General features: G+C 39.4%; 2 protein-coding genes across 2 annotated transcripts; both read left to right on the forward strand.

Annotated features, from left to right (window-relative positions):
- Window positions 1–224: 224 nt before the first annotated feature.
- On the forward strand, window positions 225–14,400 carry LOC126919175 (mothers against decapentaplegic homolog 3). Its single transcript, XM_050727955.1, has 6 exons — window positions 225–649; window positions 8,377–8,585; window positions 8,773–8,996; window positions 9,076–9,299; window positions 9,439–9,752; window positions 9,867–14,400. Exons 1-6 carry the CDS (start codon window positions 450–452, stop codon window positions 10,133–10,135), a joined length of 1,440 nt encoding a protein of 479 aa, XP_050583912.1. The 5' UTR covers window positions 225–449; the 3' UTR covers window positions 10,136–14,400.
- Window positions 14,401–17,638: 3,238 nt separating this feature from the next.
- LOC126919163 (integrin beta-PS-like) lies at window positions 17,639–22,899 on the forward strand. Its single transcript, XM_050727920.1, has 15 exons — window positions 17,639–18,046; window positions 18,118–18,323; window positions 18,412–18,642; window positions 18,715–18,814; window positions 18,903–19,073; window positions 19,142–19,240; window positions 19,321–19,485; window positions 19,558–19,716; window positions 19,809–19,940; window positions 20,010–20,309; window positions 20,836–21,057; window positions 21,143–21,259; window positions 21,340–21,532; window positions 21,606–21,745; window positions 21,820–22,899. The coding sequence occupies exons 1-15, from the start codon at window positions 17,885–17,887 to the stop codon at window positions 21,892–21,894; spliced, it is 2,472 nt and encodes an 823-aa protein (XP_050583877.1). The 5' UTR covers window positions 17,639–17,884; the 3' UTR covers window positions 21,895–22,899.
- The last annotated feature ends 354 nt before the right edge of the window (window positions 22,900–23,253 follow it).

A 23,253-nucleotide genomic window follows, 5' to 3' on the forward strand; every position in this document is an offset into this window, starting at 1 on the left:
AATTTTATGACGAAATTGTTAAACATATATAATACTTTTATTATATTATACATTGTTGCAAAAGACATTATTAGTAAATAGGATTGATTTGCGGATTGAAATTTGTTCAACTTTAAATAGATGAGAATATAATTTGAGTAAAGTTTAATGTAATTTTATTGCGACATTGCTTTCTATTGTGCGTATATTCGATGGTTTGGTCGAAACTGACCGAAGTTTGCCGAGCTTCATCGAATATGCTTAAAGAACAAAATGGCGGCTGTGGCAAAGTTTTCGCCGCCCGTATGAGAAATTCGCATTCATCAAGATTGAATAGTTCACGGTAAACGTTAATCGTCTAGCAACCGTGTCTGGGTTATGTAGCTAAGACCGCGAGTGAAAATTCGTTGGTGTCGTAGTACGTCGAGACAGCCCGATGCAGGTCGCGCGCAATTCTCGTAACTCAAATCATGACTTCGATGCTATCCAGCTTTAACCCGCCTATCGTTAAACGATTGTTGGGTTGGAAAAAAGCAGAAGGAGAAGACAAATGGAGTGAAAAAGCTGTTAAAAGTCTGGTTAAAAAGTTAAAAAAATCCACCGGCCTCGACGAACTCGAGAAGGCCATTACTACGCAAAGTTGCAACACTAAGTGCATTACTATACCGAGGTACGCTTATTTACTTTATATGCTTTTGCGTGTATATAAATATTGCAACCGATGGAATTATACTTTTTTTCACTATTGTTCATTCATTTTTATATCTATTTCATGGTACGCACGATGTCAGCGTAAGGTATTCGGGTATTGAATTTATTTGTATCATCTGCATTGAAACTCGGAGAAATAGAAAGCATTCGCGTGTGCACTTCGCCGTTCATATTTACGTATCATGTATTCGTACGTATGTCACATTGTATGTCCACTGACAGCTCTTTTTACTATTGACCAATACAAACAAAAGATGATGTTCCACTCTTTTTTAATAGATTTATCAAGTTCGGTATTTTAATAATCTTCACCTCATAATTGTATCGTGCCAAATGTTTCCACCGTAGTATCATAATTTCGATCGTGATTGTGGTTGAGACACGCATAGCCGTACGTTTGTTGGTCATTACAGTATTTAAATATTGAACAGAGCTGTGCCTTAAATTTCTTAAAATTTTTAATCGAGTTTATATAATTTTGTATATATTCGTTATTGATACAGTTTGGGATAAACAAAACTTGAGAAGTTTTCCATTTGGAATTATATCATCGGTTGCTAATATTACCTCCGAAATTCTAATACATGTCATTCTTTCAGACAGATTCGGTTTCTCCGTTATCACTTTTAGAGTTAGCCGATCTAAAATCGCGCGAGTGCTTGCCTACGAGTACGTTCTATTTTCATATGTTAGAGAGTTCGCTTAGCATTCTATAACATATTTTCTTTTTTTCCAAGTAAAAACCTGAAAGGCTGTTTTCAGTCTAGTTTCTATACGGATCGCAAATAATCGTTACATGTACATTTCCTGACACGTTGTATATTAATTATCACATACATACACGATAAATTCAACACGATACTAATGTTATTATGCACGGTTACATATTTGTTTATTTTTTGTAGGTACGATACGATACGATAGCCCATACGATAGTTGTACGTGTCGATTGTACATCGTTATCTTAGTAGTTATGTAATAATTTTAACGAAGATGCGATCGCAAACAAATAAGTAGACGGAACCATGCGTAACAATGTCCGATACGGAAAACGATGCAAATGAGATTTATTTTGGTAGTGTTTCTCGTTTTCCGTTTCCAATCAAAATAAGCGGCGATGAACGCACGCAGCATCCGTTCCGATTGAAATGTGCGTTATGAATGAAACTCACGTGTGAGTCACGTTGCTGTTCGGTATCCATCCTTTTACGCTAGAATTTTCTTTGTCATTACGATTGTCTTATTTTTCGTTTAGTAACCAGTGGTACCAGAAGCTCGCATATTCTCAATAGGTGTAATATTTACATTGTACGTACCGTCATTTGCGTTTTCCGCAAGCGGATGTGCTTCAACTATATTAATAACACGTACTGTGTGTTTTAGCGAATACTGGATACCGCGACAGGATTAGACAGTTGCTGCTAATGATGGTCGATGATAATTAGAACCGTTTAATAATACGAACGTTCTACAATACGATGGCTCGTCGTGATACTCTTGTGACATAATTTTTGCTCCAAGTATATTCCATGCGCTGTCTGTTAATATCTATCGGATAGTATACGATAGGATAAATATCGATAACCTAGCCAGGATACGCTGGTTCTAGTTAGTGTGCGTGAATAAATCGTATATCGAAATCGATTGTAGCTCGGCGCGCAGCTCGTAACGACTTTATTAATAGTAATCCTAGCCACGTTGTCGCGCGTTCAAGGATATTCGGAGAAGAGAGGGAAAGTCTGTCATCGAGAAAGGCAGATCCTTTTGTAACTCGAACGAACCGCGTTTGCTTCGCGGTTTCGTTCGCTTCGGTTTGCATTACGTTTCCCGTTTCCCGACCACGCGTCTCATCGCGTCAGGGAATCTCCGTCTGTTGCAGTTTTTCGATCGATCGAGATCGCACACCGTGCGATCGCATGATACGCGCCCGGAAATTCGATTTCGCTCAGTTATCTGACGCTCCGCACAACGTCGCGCCTCGATTAAATAACCATCTACCTGGAGAATACTCGGTCATTAGCTAATGTTTGACTTTGTCCCGCGATTTGCTCGCGCGCACGCTTACAGCAGGTAATTCCTATTCCAAGGAATTATATTTTTGCTCGTCGCGCGCATACGCCGAGCCGAGTTGTTCCGATGTTACGAAGTACATATTCTTCTGTTTTTCTATTGACTGTAAAGGTACGCTAGATTGCTAGCTTTACCAGCCACACTGTTGCGTTATCACAACTTTTTTAACCATCATACCTTTTTTTCTAGACATGAATTTTCGCGTTGTTGGATCGATCGACCACGAGGTATTTATTTAACCGTAGGTAGTCACACACAAACACACACACACACACGGTAAAATTTCATTTATCTGTAATCGTCGGAAAACAAATAATTCAAACAACTCAAGTTCGTATAACGATAGTTGATCGGTTTTTCTATTACCATCTACTAGAATAAAAAGGTTAAATTGTCTGCAAATAAATGGAGTTCTACCGTATAGGTTGAAAGATAGGAGGAAAATCAAATATCGCGTATCATCGTCGGATGAAAGTTTTGCTATCATTGTTTCTTCTTTATCTGTCTGAGAAAACAAGACCTTTGTCCGTTTCTTGCCAAACCGTAACTTTTTCGATTATATCACAGCGTGAACGAACAGGCGAATCTCGTACGTACCATTCTTCTAGGTAGGTAGAATCTGATCGGAACGTCCTATTTACATTATGGAATCGCACGCATTATCGACAATACTCCTTGCCAGTACCTAGATTAATCATTGTTTACGTAACGAAATCGATACAGCAAGAGGTATTTACGTAAAAAATGAATGACACAGATTTCGTAGTAGTTGATTTTTATTTCGTCGAAAGAAAAGCACGACTTGTAGCAGCAATTACGTAAGTTGGTGTAACATCGTTCGTCGATTCGCGTTGATTCTCGTTTACCTACCGAACGCGTTCGCAAAACCTACGAACCTGCGACGTGATAATTTTTCAATAACCTTGTAGCTTTCGTACGATCTTTATCATCGTTTCGATCTCGAGCGAAATACATCGGCAATAGGTATATAGAAAAATGGAAATTATTCCGTGAACCAGCGTGCAAATGCGTTTCGTTCCGAGAAGCATTCTGGTTATCCTTGTAACTCGTTGTTGCGCGTATGCATCCAAGAACGGAATCAGAGTAGCTTCGTTCCAGATGATATAATCTATCTCGTTGCTTTCGTTGGCCGGCATTATCAAAATAGCTTCTCCCCTGCGATTTCTCTTAGCTCTTTTCTCATTTCGTTATTTCATAAGCGAAATTCGTCGCCGCGTTATCGATACGAGTAATCAGAAATTTCAGACGAGACCGCGTCCCCTTACATCTCGTTGATTCTATCTCGTTGATTCTATCTACGTACGCGAAGTTATTCGATAGACGATTAGTTGCTTTTCGTCTGATAATCGAACGTAAATTTGCCGCTTTATCGACGAGTTTGCTTTATCCCTATCGAGGCCAGCGAAACTTTTAGCCGCTCAAAGTACTTTCGCGTTCTCGGAAATGTGGCGACTGTCCATGCGTCGTGAATTTGTTTTTGTTCGGATATACCTAAAGAGGCATAAGGTCGAAAAATAGTGGATCACGCAGCATCTCTCCTATCTGTTTTATGTGTTTTTATGCTCGCGTGAATGCGTGCGTGCGTGCGTGTACGCGTGCGTAAATCGAGCAGAGATGAGCCGGGCTATACAGTGACTCACGAAAGTATTCGAACGTTGCTTGTTAAAGCTCGTAACGATTAGAGCGTGCACGTTACGCTTAAGACCCGAAAACTATTTATTATAACTGCTGTAAGATACAAATATCAATTAGCGTAAAACGGCATTTGTAGATATTATGAAGCGTTTGTTGCAACGATGTGCGAAAACAAGGCCCGGAAAGTGATCGAACGTGTAAATGTTAAGCGAGTTAAAGTTTGCATACATTTCTGTACACACAGTGGAAATGTTGGTCGACTCAACTGTAGAAATATCGTGTACCGAGCTTCGTGTTTCGCTGAGAATAATATTGGCTTGCATGCTGACAAGGAGTTACAAAAGATCAGAAACACGGATATTCGAGAGGCAATCGATATTAAAAGCGAGATAGATAAAGCGAGTACGCAAAGATGGAAATATAGGCACAGATCAACAAATTATTAGATAGATACGTGTTTACGATACGTGGTATTTCCGAAAAATCCGAAGAAACCGAGGAAACAATCGCAAACAGACATCGCACAGACAGACCAGAAAAGTTAACCGGTAGAGAAGGAAAAATGATTATACGCGAACTAAAAAAGGATCGAAATATCTCGTACCACGATACTACTTCGGGAAGAACGTTCATGCGGAATTATGTCACAGGATTTTACGAAACAATGATTTCCATGCTAGTATTCCAAGAAAAAAAATCATCCATCGATAAAACGTATCGAGCCAGACGTTTAAGATTCGGAAAGGAATTCATAAATAAAGCGCATATCATAGAAGCGGTAATCGAAGCCAAAGGAGACGCAACTAAACATTAACGTAAAATAAGGTAGGTATAATTAATACCGTTCGATTACTTCCGTTACCCTGTTTCTGTATAACATCGCAACGAACGTTTCGTAACTTCTACAAATGTTATCCGATTCGCTCCAGGTTCTAGGTATACGATTTTCATACTTGTATCTTACAGCAGATACGATACTATTATCAGATCTTAAGATCGACATGCATATTTCGGTTGTTCAAAGGTTTAAAGCGGCCGTTCGAATACTTTCGTCAGCCACTGTATATCGCAGCCAGCGCGAATAAGTGCACAGCTCACGTACTGTCTGTTTTCTTTCCTTTCTTCCTTTTAAAAAACGTGGGAGCGCACTCCGTCTGGTTGTCCGTGCAATCGACGATTAAACCCGATTAAGTCGCGCCTCTCGTTTGATGCATACGTGGAAAGAATTTCACGGCGAATGCGACTCTCTGTCCTCGAGTAGGCAATGGTGCGTCAGCAAGATGACTGAAATTGCAGAAGGAACGAGACCACGGATCGCTACGTTCTCCTTATTCTCCAATAGAGAACTTTGCTATTTCGTCTAGCCGCGATTTTGCACTTTTTCGATTTATCCCCTGTTTAAGTTACGCGCGTTCGTTTGTTTTGGCCCGCCACGATCGCCATCACGATCGTATCGCCGCTATACGGGCAGGCGAGCGGCGCGTTATCGTTGCGATTTCAGTATCGCGGCGATGATGAATCGTTCGACAGATTTATATTTCCCGTAACTCGATATTGAAAATATAAGGTCCGGCCCGCAGTGATGTAACCTCGTTGAGATTTTACAGCGCCAACAACGCGTTTCGGCACCTTCGGTTTCTCAACGGAGTAATCGCACGTCTCTGTGCATTGCGTCGTTGAAAATGTAATTCCGCGGAATCGCGCGGCGTCGCTGCCGCGAAATTACAACGACGCCGCGTCGTTCGTCCGCGTTGGGCCTTACTTTTCCAACGATGCAATAATCCACGGACGTGCGATCTTGTTATCGAAAACGTCAAGTTGCCGAATCACATCGCCACGAGATCGCTGCTACGCCTGGCGGTCTCTCCCCGCGCCCTACGTCCTAACGATTTCCCTCTTTATCTCTGTTAACGATCCGAGAATTATCGAGAACCGATCTCAGAACGGTTATTAATCGGCGTAGCTATCGGCCGATCGGGCAATTGGTTCATCGACGTATCGACCAGAACTTTCGATGTAGATGAGATACGCGATGGCTTGTGCGGCCACCTTTCAAAGCGGTCGATAAAAGCCGCGCGCGCGTCATTACGAATGGATCGTCGAGACATTCGAGTTACTCGATATTGCTGGAGAATCGGCGATATTGTTGTCCGTGTATCTATTGACGTTACGTAACAACTGGATACAGTAGACTGGGAGGTCGGGGGGTAGGGGACGATCGCGTATACTCGCGGTATCATAGGAGACGTTTCCTCGAATACCTCCGTAAAGGCATCCGCGGTGATTCCGCTCTTCTTCTCTTTCCCCCATGCAAGCTGCTTCGAGGAAGTTTGTACGGTTCGGAATGATTTGTATTTTCCGAAGAACGCAAATCACGTCGAAACATCGTATATACAAAGATACGCCGCATAAGATGGCTATTCCGTGGTCGTTTCATTTTAAAAATCGTTTGGACGTTTATTACGTTCCGTTCAGGCGTCCCGTTTATTTGTCATCGAGATGATGATGAGATCATCGTCGATGAAATGCGAAACTCCGTTCTGTTCGAACGTTTCGTCGCGAAGTCGCGTCCCGCATCTTCGGAAACTATACTTTCTCCTATGGCAGCTCGATAAGCTCGGCTGGATCGCGGCGATAATACTTGACGCGCGAATTCAGGCCTGAAATTGAGATCGAGATCGCGCAGGAAACTACCATATAAATTCCGTGCGAGCGTTTCTGAATTATTATGTAACGAAGAGTAGTGTCGAGCGATTTCAATTGAGGGTCACACGCACGTAGACTATACATGACGAACGGATAGATAGGCAGAGAAAGCGAGCGAGATCGAGGGGCAGAGAAGAGGAGGAAGGAGGAGGACCGTGAAGATGAAACGAGAGAAAAAGCAGATTCAAAAATCGTTACGTGTAAACGATATACGTACGGTGGATTCGTTTTAATTTCTGATCAACTGCGTGTCTTACGAATTTTTCAGCGACCGTTTAAACGAATATTTGTAATTTTGTTGCAACACGGTGCCAGATGAAAAATGTTGAAACGTTACGCGTAATCCTCGCGTTGTTGATTTTTATATCGAAGAATCGGTGTTATTCGACTGGAGAGAAAATTTTCTCACGAATACCACCCTGTCCTTGTGCAAGCGAAATAATAAATATTTCATCATCGGGTAAGGGGTTAATTACGAGCTTCTAAAAAATCTGCGTCCGAGAGACAGAATCGTAAACGCTAGATAGGCGAAAATTACACGGTTACTTCCGCCACGATCGTTTGCCTCGCATTTCCTCCATTCGTTGTTGGCTATGAGTTTCTCCGTTTCCGGTCTCTTGCATCTCCCTCGAGCCAATTCGAGTCGGCTAAGCCGATTACGAGAAAGATACAGAGGGAGAGATCGAAAGAAGGAACGATGAGTGGTGATCGACGATCGAGCGAGACGATTCGTTCGGCAAGCTACCCTTGTCAAGAGAGAAACGTTGCAGCGAATGTACGGCGGCAGTTTCTTTTTGTCGGCAGGCGCCACCGCTTCCGGCGCGGCAGACGCGAACACAGGAGTCTAGAGCGAAAAAGAGAGAGCAAAGGAAGCAGGAGGAAGTTTGCTGGAAGCGTATATACATTAAAGCAAGAGTTTTACGACTCGGTCGGGTGTCGAGCTCTCGCGGCTAGCTTAAGCCTCGATGTTTCGGTGATGTTACCCTCTTAGAGGTACGCCGTACCATCGACGACGATAAACGCGTTTGAGAAAGTGTCGCGTTTCTAGTCGCGATTCTACTTCCGTAAATCAAGTGACGCGATCGATGTACGTACGATTCGTTCGACTTTGCGCAAAGTTCTTTTTCCGACTGGTCGGTCGCGTGACAAGATTCGCGTACGTACGTACGTACGTGGCAGGGTTTTAAGCCCTTTCGAAAGTTTAAAAAAGATACTTAGGAAAGATTTGATTTTATTTCTGTTTCTGGACGTAAGGCCTAGCCCAGGCGGTGTCGGTGACAACGGTGTCCAAGGAGTACGCGGCAAAGGATTGCCGCACGTGATCTACTGCCGACTTTGGCGCTGGCCAGATTTGCAGTCGCACCACGAACTAAGGGCAATCGAGCATTGCGAGTACGCGTTCACGCAAAAACGGGACGAAGTCTGCATCAACCCGTACCACTATCAACGAATACAAACACCAGGTATGTAGACGGCACGTTTCAATAACGGTTCCAATTTTTCTTTATGTTTGCACGAGTTTCCCCCGCGATTCGTTCGATATGTTCGGCGTAATATCGACGTCTATTAGTTGCTTGGAATTTTAAAACATCGGAAAGTTGTTTTTTTTTTTGCATCCATGTAAACGTTTATCAACGTACGAAATTTTAGTTTTGCCAGCCATTCTCGTACCACGGCATACCTTGGCCGGGGACGAGTCCGTCCTATACAATACTTCCATCGAGGAGCTCAGTGTCAGCGTGCCAGAAAACACGAGCTTCCACGCGACATTAAATCATCAGCATCATAATCAACAAAGCATACCGCAGTCACCGCAACAACAGCAGCAACAGCAACAGCAACAACCACCGAACAATCCGTATCAAGGAATGCAGGTTGATATCGGACAAATTTATTTCGAAAAATAACACGTACAAACGTTTTTGGATAGAAAACGATCTTTTTCTTTGTTAGAGTATGCAGGCGACAAGTCCGGCTAGCGTTGGGAGCCTAGGAAGTGTTCAGGGTTCACCACATCCGGCGCCTGGGTCCATGGATCCTCCTGCCGATACTCCACCTCCGGGATATATAAGCGAAGATGGTGATAACATGGATCACAACGACAACATGTCCTTATCGCGTTTGTCTCCCAGTCCTGTCGACGCACAACCAGTTATGTATTGCGAACCAGCATTTTGGTGAGTGGTCGTTCACGAGCTATACAACATCGTGCTCGAACTTCCATGCAAAGTGGATCCAGTTTGACGCATTATCCTTGTCAAGGGTCGACTCAAATTCTTCTTTATATCTGATTTCTTTCTTTTTTGTTCCTACAAGGTGTTCGATAAGTTACTACGAGCTGAATACGAGAGTAGGCGAGACCTTTCATGCGTCGCAACCGAGCATAACGGTGGACGGATTCACCGATCCCAGTAATTCCGAACGTTTCTGTTTGGGTTTACTGTCGAACGTTAATCGTAATACCGTGGTTGAACAGACGAGACGACATATCGGGAAAGGAGCTAGATTATACTACATTGGTGGTGAGGTGTTTGCCGAATGTTTATCGGATTCGAGCATTTTTGTTCAAAGTCCTAATTGTAATCAACGTTATGGTTGGCATCCTGCCACTGTTTGTAAAATACCACCCGGTAAGTGCATAATTCGACGTAACAAGTCACAGGTTCGCTGTACTTCTTATATTCTTTTGACTTTAAAACCGAAACTTATTTTATAGATCTTTTCTCGTTTGATCTTTCTCGCAGGTTGCAATTTGAAGATCTTCAATAACCAAGAATTTGCCGCATTGTTATCGCAATCAGTTTCCCAAGGATTCGAAGCAGTGTACCAGTTGACTCGTATGTGCACGATCAGAATGAGTTTTGTAAAGGGTTGGGGAGCAGCGTATCGTCGGCAAACCGTGACGTCGACTCCTTGTTGGATAGAGTTGCATTTAAACGGTCCATTACAGTGGCTCGATAGGGTACTCACGCAGATGGGATCGCCGCGTTTACCCTGTTCCTCAATGTCATAAGGTTGTATGCTTTTCTCCTTGATGGATGCGGGGAAAACAGGGACAATTCGCATGCTGTCATTGTTGTCGTCGTCGTGTACATTGGTTTTTCTTACCGCGGATTTATTGTTTTATCCGAATTCTTTCCAACCATTACCGACCACAGTGATAAACAGTGCAAGAAAAATAGATACGATCACCGTTTTTACGAAGCGTATACGTGTATCCTAGCTTGAAAAGTGCATGGAATACGAGATCGTGTTCGAAGTGCCAGAAAAGCATTCGTTCGGACGAATGAAAATAAAACTGGCGATCGGTTAGTTATAGAAACGCTCAAGTGCTCGAATCGCGTTGCTTCGTCGATGTTTCCTACGAAGAAAAGGAAAGGACGATGTGCGGGCAAATGAGTGAAGATGAGACCGGTTGAAAATATCATTTATACAGCTATCACCAGTACAGAAAACCAATTTTTCAATAAACTGGGACATTACGGTTGAGAATAACAAATAACAAAATAAGTAGATACTATTGACTCACTTACCGCATTAATATGTGGATATAGTGCTTTACGATCCAGGGTTACGAATCCGATTTTAACTGAATTAACATGGGCGAAAACAAGCGCGACTCTGTGTGTGCATGTGTGTATGCACGTATACATATGGGCGTACGTTTGTATCCATATATGTAGGTGCATATGTATACGTGCATCACATTAAAAAAAGCTCAGTCTTTACATATTTTTATCGCTTGTTAAGTCAATGCACTTCAGTCGTACAGTATACGTCAGCCCTTACAAAATAATACATATTATGTACGTTCACACTGTTTATAGTCTGCTGAGAAGAATTTCTATATAGAGTGGGTAAACGTGTATACCCGTTGAAAAGTTTCTAACAGCACTGGTCTATTTGGAGTCTTTGTCAGTGTTTTTCCTACGAATAAAGCGTTAAAAAAAAGAAACACATCTGTAAAGTCTATTTCTCTTACACGATAACGATACGGAAGGATTACAGTGTTCAACATGTACGTAACTATTTACACGTTTCATTAACGTTATTACATCCTTGGATGGACCAGAATGTTCAAATATTCTCATAATGGATCGCATCAGGACGGATAGTTATGTTTCTGCGTATTTGGAGGTTTTGTGAATGGTTAGTCAGTTCAGACGAATCATTCAGCACATAATGCGGACAATGTTTTAACAGACATTTCTGGGTCGAAATTGAAAATGTTGTTACGTATTAAGGTGTCTTATCTCGAGTAATTGATATTCTTATTAAGGATAAGCGCTATATTTCTTAACGTTGATAGGAGTACTAAGCGCACGAAGTCTATGGTAGACAGATATATCTATTTACTTGATATCGCATGGAAAAAATTGATCAATACTTCAGAAAATTATGTACGTATATTTACTATCGAGCATCTAAAACTTTATGCGCCACATAGCAAACGTTAACCGTATGAGTGCCACGAATTATCGCAAAAGTTAATCGGCAAGAGCCAATCTTATCCTTTTATCAATCTCTGTTACAAACAATTTACAATATCCATTATTAATTTAGTTGTTTATAATTTAAAATTATTATTGAAGTTTCTGTATTGTAATATTTCTGTATGACAGATGCGATGGCATTTTCCGATATAGCATGTGAGCAGCGTAATCACGTTGTGTGGCACTTAGAGGGTTAAAAAGCACACTTTGGTGTTGATATTCAGCGTAGCGAATCACTTGTTATTTAAAAATCGTTGCAGGAATGTTGGTTCGTTGTATAGGATCGTAAACGATATTTTTTTTTTATGAAGAAAACATGTTTTTGCATGCAGAAGATAATCAATCATTTGATTATACTATAAGCTTTGAAACAATATAATTGAAATGTCTTCTGAAATTTTATATGAAACTAATGAACGTAGGAAAAGCGCATACAGTTTTCGAGCGATACAAAAGGCACAATAAAATGAAAATCTATAAGGATAAGGAAACTTTATCAAGAGAGAGTGCAAGAAAATAATGGTCTGGCCTTGAATGTGAGATGCTTTTAGATATATCGAGCACATTGTTTCTACACTATTTTAAATTCATTTACAAATTGTTTTAGAGTCGAGTGTATTAAAAAGTTTCTATTTTATTCTAGAATTTATAAAATATTTCATATTCGAGACTAACCGAAACAAAAGGAAAACAATTTTTAGAAACTTCAACGTCTTTCACGTAGAACATATGAACATAAAAATGAGATAACGAAGTTACGTATTTTATTATATTATGAGATATATATTAATATCGATGTACGAATAGTCTTTGCACCAAGTGCATGGATTCAGTTATCTTCTTCTTCTTTTTTAACGAATAAATTTTTAAAAATAATCTATACACGACTTCTATGGAGTCTTTATGTACGATAGGGGCCAATTGCACGCACAGAATGTGAGATTTGATCTCAACAAAAACGTCAAGTCTTATAAGGAATCGGTTCCTTTTTTATATATTTTTTGCCAGCATCGATCATTTTACAGTTTTTCTAATTAACTTTTGAAATAGTAGACAATTGGTTTAATCATTAATTCGTGTATAAAACTGTATAAATTTTATCAAGTAGAAAGGAACGATCGAATGTTTCCGTTAATTATTAAGGCAAAGAAAACATTGTCGTGAATGATCGCAAATGCGAAAAATCTATTTTTTTAATAGTGTCTTAATCGTTTTGACGAAGGAACATTATGTGCTAAGTTTTTAATCACTTTAATGAAAAGGCAAGTGATTTTTGATCCATTATAGATACATAACAATTCTCATGAATCGATCGACGTCTTTTGTTCGTATTATGTAGCTGATCACACTGCAATAACCTATATCATTTTTCTAATATTTTATTTTTCTTTTTTTTTTTTTTTTTTACTGTTTACAGATCTGCCTTTTGTACGTCGTTAAATCAAGAAATACGTCAGTGACGAAGACGATTCGTGAATTTACTGATTACAAATTTTTATCGAATCGATACCATGTTCCAATGATTGTGTTACATTACCAATTCTAGAAGAATATCGAAGGGAGGACGAGCTTGGGCAGTAGCTATGGAAAAGATAGTCAAAAAAACGAGATTTTAAGCGATATAATTTTATTGATTCTTAGGTAGTATTATTAATTGTACAATGTAATAACACGAATACGTTGATCTTATACAAGGATATTTCCTACTTCTAATCAACATGCATATCTGATGTTTCATTCACGAGGAAAATTTAATGTCGTCGTAAATTGTTCGAAATCATAAAAAAGACGTATACAGACCTCGTGAAAGTCAAACACGACATCGTCGGGCAGCTCGAATAATCGAATAGTAATACAAACGAGAAAGAAAATAACTGTATATCAGTAATATATGATGCACACCTACTTGGACTCGTGTTAATTGATATTGTCTCGCGTAAGGAAAAATTAAAATGTTTGATCGTCGAATACTTAACAACCACTTGCCTCTCTGTCAGACTGCCACTAGTATATTAATTAAGGAAACATGAACAGGGGAATCGAAGAACCCGCCCTCGCCTTTCTTCGTCGTCCTGGAACTCCTACTCGTTCGTTTTACGTTAGCATAAGATCAAAATAAATACACCTATGACGTGAAGAGAGAGACAGACCACTGAAAAACGCGTTTAATTCGCCAAAGTATATTAAGTGTAGCAATTGCCAAAGTTTTTCTTTTCTTTTTGTAAGTACAAGAACGTCGAGCCGACTGCGACTGTAGTAGTCGTGATTCAAATGCGCACGAATTGTTAAATTATAAACGTTCTCGTTTTTCTTTTTCCCTTACAAATTCGTAATTGTTACCATTGTTACCATTGTGTTTCTTTACTTTTATTCTAGATATGTTTAGTGTCTTGACCTGCCGAACAATCGAGCGGTCCGACGATTTTATAAATTTTTAATTCTATAGCTACTTATATATTTTGTGTGCTAATAGACACATGCACACAAAGGGAAGCATCGACTAACGTATAACTTCTACAAATCAGATATTTTTTTACATATTAAAAAGACGTGAAATTTTTTTGCGTGCGATACATTTGATGACGGTTGTTATCGTCGATGTTCCCCTGGTGTGGATGAGATGTTTTACGAGAATACGAGATAAAATCGCGAGCTTGAAAGAACGAATGCAAGAGTATATAGGTGAGACGTCGAGTCGATAAATATCGAGTGTGAGATTGTATGATAATTATAAATAAATGTACACATTAAGTCTAATAAACATGATTCTGTCGCTTTTTATTAATTCATAGTTACGGAGAGACTGTACCTAATGATATCGCCAATGCTACAAATATACCCATAAGTACACGGTAACATTTTGTTTAAAATATTTACGTATCTAGGAATATTATAAATTTTAAAGCAATTTTGTAGGACTGTAAAATAGGACTAGGGCATATAAAACATAAATCTACTAATAAAGGTGAATTGACAACTTTATGTGACAAAAAATTTGTATCATTTGACTACGACGAAGTGAATACAATCTATACAAGTGTACAACGTTGCGCTTATATTACTTATAATTACTCATCGGTGTCTATGATTGAGTAGCAGCAACAATCGCAATAAAATTTCGATAAACCGATTGCTATAAAGTAATATGTTTAAAAGCTCTTACGAGCTCTTACAAATCATCCATCCAAAATTATCGAATCGCATTCATTTTTCTGTACATGGCATGTTAACCGAATACATAAAGAGTGCCGCAATAGGAAATAATTGTCGATTTATATCGCTTAAGCTAAATTACATAATACGTTTTATATTTTTATAGTTATTTCTACTTTAAGTCTTTGTTTTTCGTTTGAAGTATTTATTAAAACGTGAAAACGCACGAATGTTCAATGTAGTTAATGTACTTCGTTAGAAAAAGATTAACATTTGCGGAATACAACGCGATAATATGAGATTTCTGATTTCCGCTATATAATACAATCAAGGGAGTTTGTGTAATATTCTAATATTTGGTGAGAATCTTTCGTCCCAAACAATTACGCTGCCTTTCCTCTTCATTTTTTTTACTTTTTTTTTGGATTGATCTGTTGCTGCTGACTTTAATAACGATTTTACGAACGACTATTGTGTTTCGAGGCTAGCAACTTCCTCACAGAAAATAAGCTCATAGATAGGCCAATAATTGCAAGCAAACATGCTGATTTGGTGGTATGACGTTCGATCGTATTTCTACGGAGCACAGACGAAACAGTTCCCTACAACAAACAATCAATTAATTTTATTTCGTGAAATTAAGGTTCAAATGAATCGAAAAAAGTAATATTTCAAGATTTGATTTTTTCAGAAAAAGCACAGTAAATGCTATTACATAACATTTATCTTTATAGGTCGAAAATACTTTACCTGTTGGAATGATAATCTAAAAGCATAGAGGGTTGCAGGAGTCAGATACATCTTTAAACCACGGTTTTGCTTCCTACTCTAAAAAAAATATAGAATGCGTAGATCATGTATTTGTTATATAATTTACAAATAAAAAGCGGGTGTCAAATTTACAGATGGAGAATATGTAAAATTAGATCACATCCAAATTGGTTATTGTAAATAATTCGGATTGCGCTGTCAAAAACCACACATTTTTATCATGCCTAGAATTGATCCTTGCATTTGATTTTTATAAAGAATGGTAGTGTCAGTGTACAAAATTGTTTATAAAATTATTTCACGCTATATATTATGAATTTTTATTCACTATTTTAATTTTTTTAAATTAAACAACTTGTTTAATATTTTACTCTTGGAAACTGAGAAGTACACGGGAAACGCAGAATATCAATGATATGAAAGTTGCATTGATAAGTGATCAAGGCATACTATGTTTCGTCAAAAGAGTACTATGTATTGCGCATATATCGAGATATCGCTATTTAACCTTCTCAACATGAAGATTTACGTAAATCCATCTGTTTTTACCTTTTCTCGATTTCAGGTGACATTTTGTCGAGGGTACCAACAACAGTAATTATTGACACTCTATATCACTAAGCATCGACCGTTTGATACATAACAGGAGGTCCGTGATATTTTTATTGGCGAAGCTATTATTATGTTCATGTATAAAACAACCTTAACGAACACTGTTGGATAAACATGGCTTGGCGCCGTCTAAGATTATGTTCTTCTATATTTAAGTATATTTATGTAATGATACATGATATTTTCATCCAATGACAGAAACGTAATAAAATTTTATTTGCTGTAGTTTAATATTTCGAAATGTTATAAAGTGTATCAGATTTTTCTGAGAAAATTTTGTTAGGACAATCTAGATTTTAGAGAAACAAGCGAGAAAAAATGTCGTATAAACACAGGTTGTTTGAAGCTTTGTTAAAAAGTTATCAAAGTAAGAAATACTCTGACTCAAGGTCTTTGATATTCAACCACAGTAAGATTTATATAATGCTAAATTTACATAATATATGGGTAATCAAATTTACACTGCATTATTATTATTAACTTTATGTTATCATTAATATTCCCATCATACAACATCAAAAACTAGATTTTGTAATACTAGGAAACTATGCACATGTTCTGATTCGTATATTAGAAGCTGCAACACAAAAATGGCGTGTGACAACGCTTGCGGCACATTTATAACTCCATTTGCACACGCTATCATATACATCAAATGCATGAAAATAAACAAATACATTTTATAACACAAAATCTATCGTTGATTTAATGTAATTTAGTTTTTATCTGAACATAAAGTTCAGTTAATCTTTTATTTGTTTTCAAGAAAATGCTACGCGTGGTTAGGTGAATCTATACATGTATAATGGTTTTCAAGACAAAAATAGAAAAATTGAAGACAAAAGTTTAACGAATACGATTAACACCAATATTTTTAATTAATTCCAAGACACTGGCGCGTTATTTCATTCATCAAACGTAAACAGGCGAAGTTTTTTATAGGTTATCCGGTGTAAATTAATGAGATGTATGATGTGGAACATTCTTGCATATTCTCTTACGTAATCAATAACAATGGTGTTACATACATATTCAAATGAAAATATTCAAGTCTACAACGAATTTTAAGCAAAAGTGTATCCCAAATTGATGAACCTACCGTTCTGTCCAAAACTTTTCGATAAAAGACTGATCACTGAACGAGCACGAACCTTCGTCTGAAGTTCTTTCGACGCTGTCGATTTTCAATTTCTAATTTTCGGATAAACGTATTGCGCCATCTTTTGACGTTTCAATATACTTAGTTTATCGTTTCAACGCATGGCTGGACAATTTACTGTAAGTTGCATTTCCAGAATATGATATGGAAGTTATATATACTTATCATGCGATGGTACCTATAGCTGACACTTTCTAAATTACTAAAGACATAAAAGATGTCACTATATCATACTTCAGCCGTCTGTGCTTTAGCGTAATAAATTAAATGTTTACGTAATATAATAATATTCTTGTATATTCTCGGTATTTAAATTCATTGAATTATATTATTTTATAATAAAATTTCCTGCTCGAAGATGTCCAATAGATTTCTAATGCCATGATCGTAATTGAAAATAAAGGCCTTTGTTTAACGCTTACCTTACCGTTGATTAAGACATAAACTTTGTCAGCGAAAATAGTTACCTAATGACGCATGGTCACTTTATCTCGGAGTCATTTCCGTGGGATGCCACAATATCCTTGTAACTCACCAGTGTAGCCACACCTTGCTCGTTTAAAATTAAATTGACATGAAGAGAGAAGCTATGACTCGCTGGACGATATTTCTCTTCTGGGTTCAATTCTTCTCGTTGGTGTTTTGTGAATACAAAGATCCGGAAAGCCTTTGCGCGTCTCAACAAACTTGCAAAAATTGTCTACAGACTCCACGATGTGTTTGGTGCTCTACTCCGGTGGTTATCGTTTTTAAATCGTCAAAGAAAAAGTTTCAATGATTAGAAAATAATAAGGAATTTTTGGTTAGGTTTCCAATCAAAACGTGAACAGTCCATTGGTTCGTTGTGTCACCAGAGAAAAATTTTCAAACGAAGGCAATCACTGGTGTCGAACGTCGGACGTAATAGATGAGACGAATGAGATGCTGATACTCGAAGATCGACCGCTGTCTTCGACGAGAGGCACAGATCCAGTTCAAATTCAACCTCAGAGAATTCGCTTGACACTAAGACGAGGAAAGTATAACGTTTAGCATCTACGATTAAGTTATTTCTCTCGGGTAGAAATTTGATTCCAATTGATACGTCTGGTCGAATTTCACAGGCGAGAAATACCGATTGACTTTAAAATATAGCCAGGCAGAAGGTTATCCCGTTGATCTGTATTATCTGATGGACTTATCGGCATCGATGGAGGATTCTAGGAATTTGTTGTCAGAATTGGGACACGAATTGGCAGACGCTATGCGAAACTTGACTTCGAACTTTCGACTAGGATTCGGTAGTTTCGTGGACAAAGTTGTATTGCCTATGACTAGTACGCAACCGGAGAAGTATCTTGAAACTTTGACGATTTTTGTCCTGTCGATATCGCTACGTTTTCCTGATCCGTAATTTTGTTGCAGATTAAAATCACCGTGTACTTTGAAAACAGGAAAGCCATGCGCAGCGCCGTACGATTATAAGCATCAAATGCCTCTTAGCGAGAACATTGATCTTTTCAAAGTTCGTTTCAAAAGTCGTTTCACCGTATCATTTGTCTTGCGCGTTACTTTTCAACCTCTTGATGCTGATCGATTGCTTTTTGGGATAGACTCGCGTACGAGAAGCACCGGTGTCTGGTAACTTGGACGCGCCCGAGGGTGGTCTCGATGCGATGATGCAAGCGATGGTTTGCACCAAGGAAATTGGCTGGCGACAGGATGCTCGACATCTTATTGTTTTCTCGACAGACGCCAGTTTCCATACCGCTGGAGACGGTAGAGTACGTAAACGCGGTTAAACGTAGATTGCTTTTTCTTCCTTCAAGTATTAAACACGATCGCGTTTCAGCTGGCAGGAATTATCGAACCCAACGATTGTCTTTGTCATTTGGACGAGAAAGGGTTCTACACGCACTCGCTTCTCCAAGATTATCCATCCATATATCAAGTATGCAACTTTCTATTTAGTCGATTAGACGTACAGAGGCGAAGCATTCATTTACAGTTTTGTTCTACGATCGAATGTAGATCAACAAAATAGCACGCGAGCGCAATATCAACATCATATTTGCGGTAAAAAGCGATAGGAGAAAGACGTATGAATTGTTGAGCGAAAGCATCGGCGGCTCCTCTATCGAAACGATACGGAATAACTCTAAAAGCATAGTTGACCTTATCAGAGGAGAATACGAGGTATGAATTTACCAATCTGCTTAACTCTATTACGCGTTTCATGGATAAGCGCAAGCTTGACAATTTGTTTAGAAACTGGTTAATTCCATAACAATGACGGATAATGCGCCGAAAATGATCGACGTGAAATACTACTCCCGATGTTTGGAGAAGAACGTCGAATTGAAAGAACGACAAAAATGCGGGGGATTACGAGTGGGGAACGTCGTCGAATTCGAAGTAACATTACAGGTACTTGCATAAATCGGAGAAATTCATCGGTACGCTGTAAGATTCCGTGTAATTTCGTCTTGCGAGATGCGAAATGTTCTTGCTGGTCGTAGGCGACTGAATGTCCAGCGAATTCCAGCGAATGGCAGACAAGTATGCAGATAAAGCCGAGAGGTATAGACGAGAGCTTGACGATTGAGCTGAGCATTATCTGCGATTGTCCTTGCGGATATCCAGAACATCCAGTAAGAATGACGATTGAGCGCGATTTCTCTCGTTTAAACTTCTTTCACGCGTCTCGAATGAAAATGTAGGGATACGTGGCAGCTTCGGAAGATTGCAGAGGAAACGGTACTTTGGTTTGCGGTGTATGTTCTTGCAACGAGGGCTTTTACGGGAAGCAGTGTGAATGCGAAGGGAACGATGCCGGCGCTGAGAGCGCAGCTGCCATGGCCGACTGCAAGCCTAACAACGAGACCACTGAGATTTGTAGCGGCCATGGAGACTGCAAGTGCGGTGTATGTGATTGCGTGAAGCGTCCTAATCCGCAAGAAGTTTTTTATGGGAAATATTGCGAGTGCGATAACTTTTCTTGCAAACGCAGCGAGGGATTGGTAAGTGAACGCTTGCTTCAATGACACGTTGACTATGGATTTATTAAATATAAACCTATAGACTCAATTGTACGAACAGTTGTATTCGAAGATTCATCGGTATTTAAACCACTATCTTTAACAATTGTTTTTTGATATGTGTCGCAATGGGTGAAGCGGCAGCACTCTGGTGTTGCGTGCAAGATATAGAAAATACAGGGACAAAGATGGTTTTCAATGGTTAGCGAAAGATATTTTAAAATACGAGAAGGATGACAGCTAAACGATTTCACGTACGGTATAGAAATTGTACAATGAATACAGGCGTAATCAGAATCGGCAATCACCCAGCTCGTGTTATCAGCTACGGACTGAACGTATATTCGCGTATCGTAAACTCACTTCGGAATCGTTTATTCGTACGATGAAGTTGCTCGGGTAATTTCCCTTTTAAGGAAACCTGTACAGTACCTTTCAGGTAGACGGTAGATAAATTACACGCGTTTGCGTGTATTCTATTATTCCGTCTGACGTTGTTGCGTTTAAGGTTTGCGGCGGGCGAGGCAAGTGCGAGTGCGGGACTTGCAATTGCTTGCCGGGATGGGGCGGCGAGACGTGCGATTGCAAAGAAACGAATAGCACATGCATACCAAGCAACGGCGAAACCATGGAGGTTTGCAGTGGACGCGGGGACTGCATTTGCGGTAGCTGTCATTGTCATGAAAAAGACAACATTCGATATTCTGGACAGTACTGCGAAGAGTGTCCTGTAGGTTTCCTTCCGCTTGAAGAAAATCCGAATATTCACTTTGTTAGACAACGGTTACGACGAATGCGTGTTTTCGTGATTTCAGATATGTCCTGGACAACGATGCGAGGAACTGAAAAACTGCGTCGAATGCATGGTGTACGGAACCGGACCTTTTGCTGGAAATGGAAAGTGCGACGCGTGTCTGCATGAGATAGATATCGTAAGCCAGTATTCTCTAGAAATATATTTATAAGTTTCACGGAGCGTTAGTTCATGCGCTTGCAATTTCCAATTAAATAGGTAAATAAGGTCGTAGAGGATCCAGAGAAGGATCAAGAGACCGGAGCTCGTATTTGTCGAACTCCAGGAGACGCTGGATGTACGTTTGTATTCAAGTACGAATATTACAGAGGTGGTAGCGGAGGAGATATTAAGATATTCAAGATTCTCGCTGAAAAGGAGAGGGTATGTCCTACTCCTATCAACGTCCTCGGTAAGCAGATTATGATAAATCAAATATAATTTATATATTTCGTAATATATGAATTTTAACTTTCGTGTCATAGGTGTCGCTGTGGGATTAATCATTAGCACCGTAATTATCGGTTTCTTCGTTCTTCTCGTTTGGAAGATAGTAACGACGATCCACGATAAACGAGAATACGCAAAATTCGAGCGAGAACGAGCCCTGGCTAAATGGGATAGGGTAAATAACGTTAATTTTTTATTTCAATATGTTTAAACAAATTCATTTTATTGATGGAATAACCAATTATTTAGGCCGACAATCCGATTTACAAACAAGCCACGTCGACGTTCAGCAATCCGACGTTCAACGAAAATTCAAAGGATTAAATAAAATTCATTTTCGCGCGAATTATTTCCACGAGAAGAATTCAATTGTATCGAAAGGTAGTCGCTCCGGTAGGTAGCGCCACCATAATCGAATCGAGGACGTCGACGCCATGTTGGTTAATTGCTTTGTGAGAAGACAATTTCTAGTCGACGAGATGAATGTTTATTCTTCCAATCCCGTGGAGAACAACCTCTGTCTACCTTTATTCCTGCATTCTTATCCAGTAAGTGACGATATATCCATCTTTTCCTTACTTTCCGTTCTGAAATTTTTCCCGAATCTTGTTGGTACCTTGCGTCGCATCTTGGCATATCTAGAGCGTCGTAGAAATTTTTGGCGGCAATTAATCTACGCCGATATTTAACGTAAAATATTTCGCGAGGGGGGTCTACCAGGAAGTAAAACGAACGCGATCGGGACGGACGAGAAGACGAAGGTCGATAAGCGATCACTCGTAAATCAGTTTTAAATTTGATCGGAGGATTTTGCGTGGAGATAGGTCCTGGCCTTTCAGACGATTGTTTCGAATATCCTCTGGCCTCGTACTTTATTGCTTGCTATGCTCGAAGAAGGCAGCCTCGTAAGGAGCTCGTAAATTCGTCACCATAGTCGGCTCCTGCTGCAAAACCCTGCGGCGACTCGCTGTATTTCCCACCAGAAACCTAAAGCTCCACTCACATTGAATCCGCCCATACGACTTGATTACTCGTCCCTGATTACCTCCTTGATCTCCATTATGTATAGTGGCGCCCGTTTTACGGATAAAGACGTGTTAAGGAATGCGGAACAACACTTTCAACGATTTACTTTATCATCGTTATTGAGTGTTACCGACGATTGGCAAATTTCGGGAGCTAAATTATTGTCATCGTTACGTCGAGATGTAGCGACGAATAAAAATGTATTTACCAACATCGTTCCTTAATATAACAGAAAGTCTCACTGTCGTCTTAATTTTACCATACGATTATTTCGATAAATAAACTGAATTTTTCAAAAGGCAAGACGATGTTAAATAGCTATTATCGCGTGGATACGATAATTCGGTAAAGTTAGAAACGATCGAAAATTTAAATAATCGAACGAACGGCAACGATTCGATCGCGTAATCGGGCCTTAAGGATAGCACAGAAAAGCATTCGAAGGAAGGAGAGAATAGCGGAGCCGGCGCTCCGCATACTAAATCACTGCCGCACGTCCGTTTCTTTACATTGTACAGATTTTATTGATTATTTTACGGCCGGGAACATTGTAAATCTCTTCATCCTGTATCGGCGTCTCACCTCGGTCTGCCATGAGATGCTCCCACCGGGTGCCCATGGCGCCAATTACGCGAGTCGAACAGTATTGTTGTCGTA

The sequence above is a fragment of the Bombus affinis genome, chromosome 8, assembly GCF_024516045.1.
Source record: "Bombus affinis isolate iyBomAffi1 chromosome 8, iyBomAffi1.2, whole genome shotgun sequence".
In the NCBI taxonomy this organism is placed as follows: domain Eukaryota; kingdom Metazoa; phylum Arthropoda; class Insecta; order Hymenoptera; family Apidae; genus Bombus; species Bombus affinis.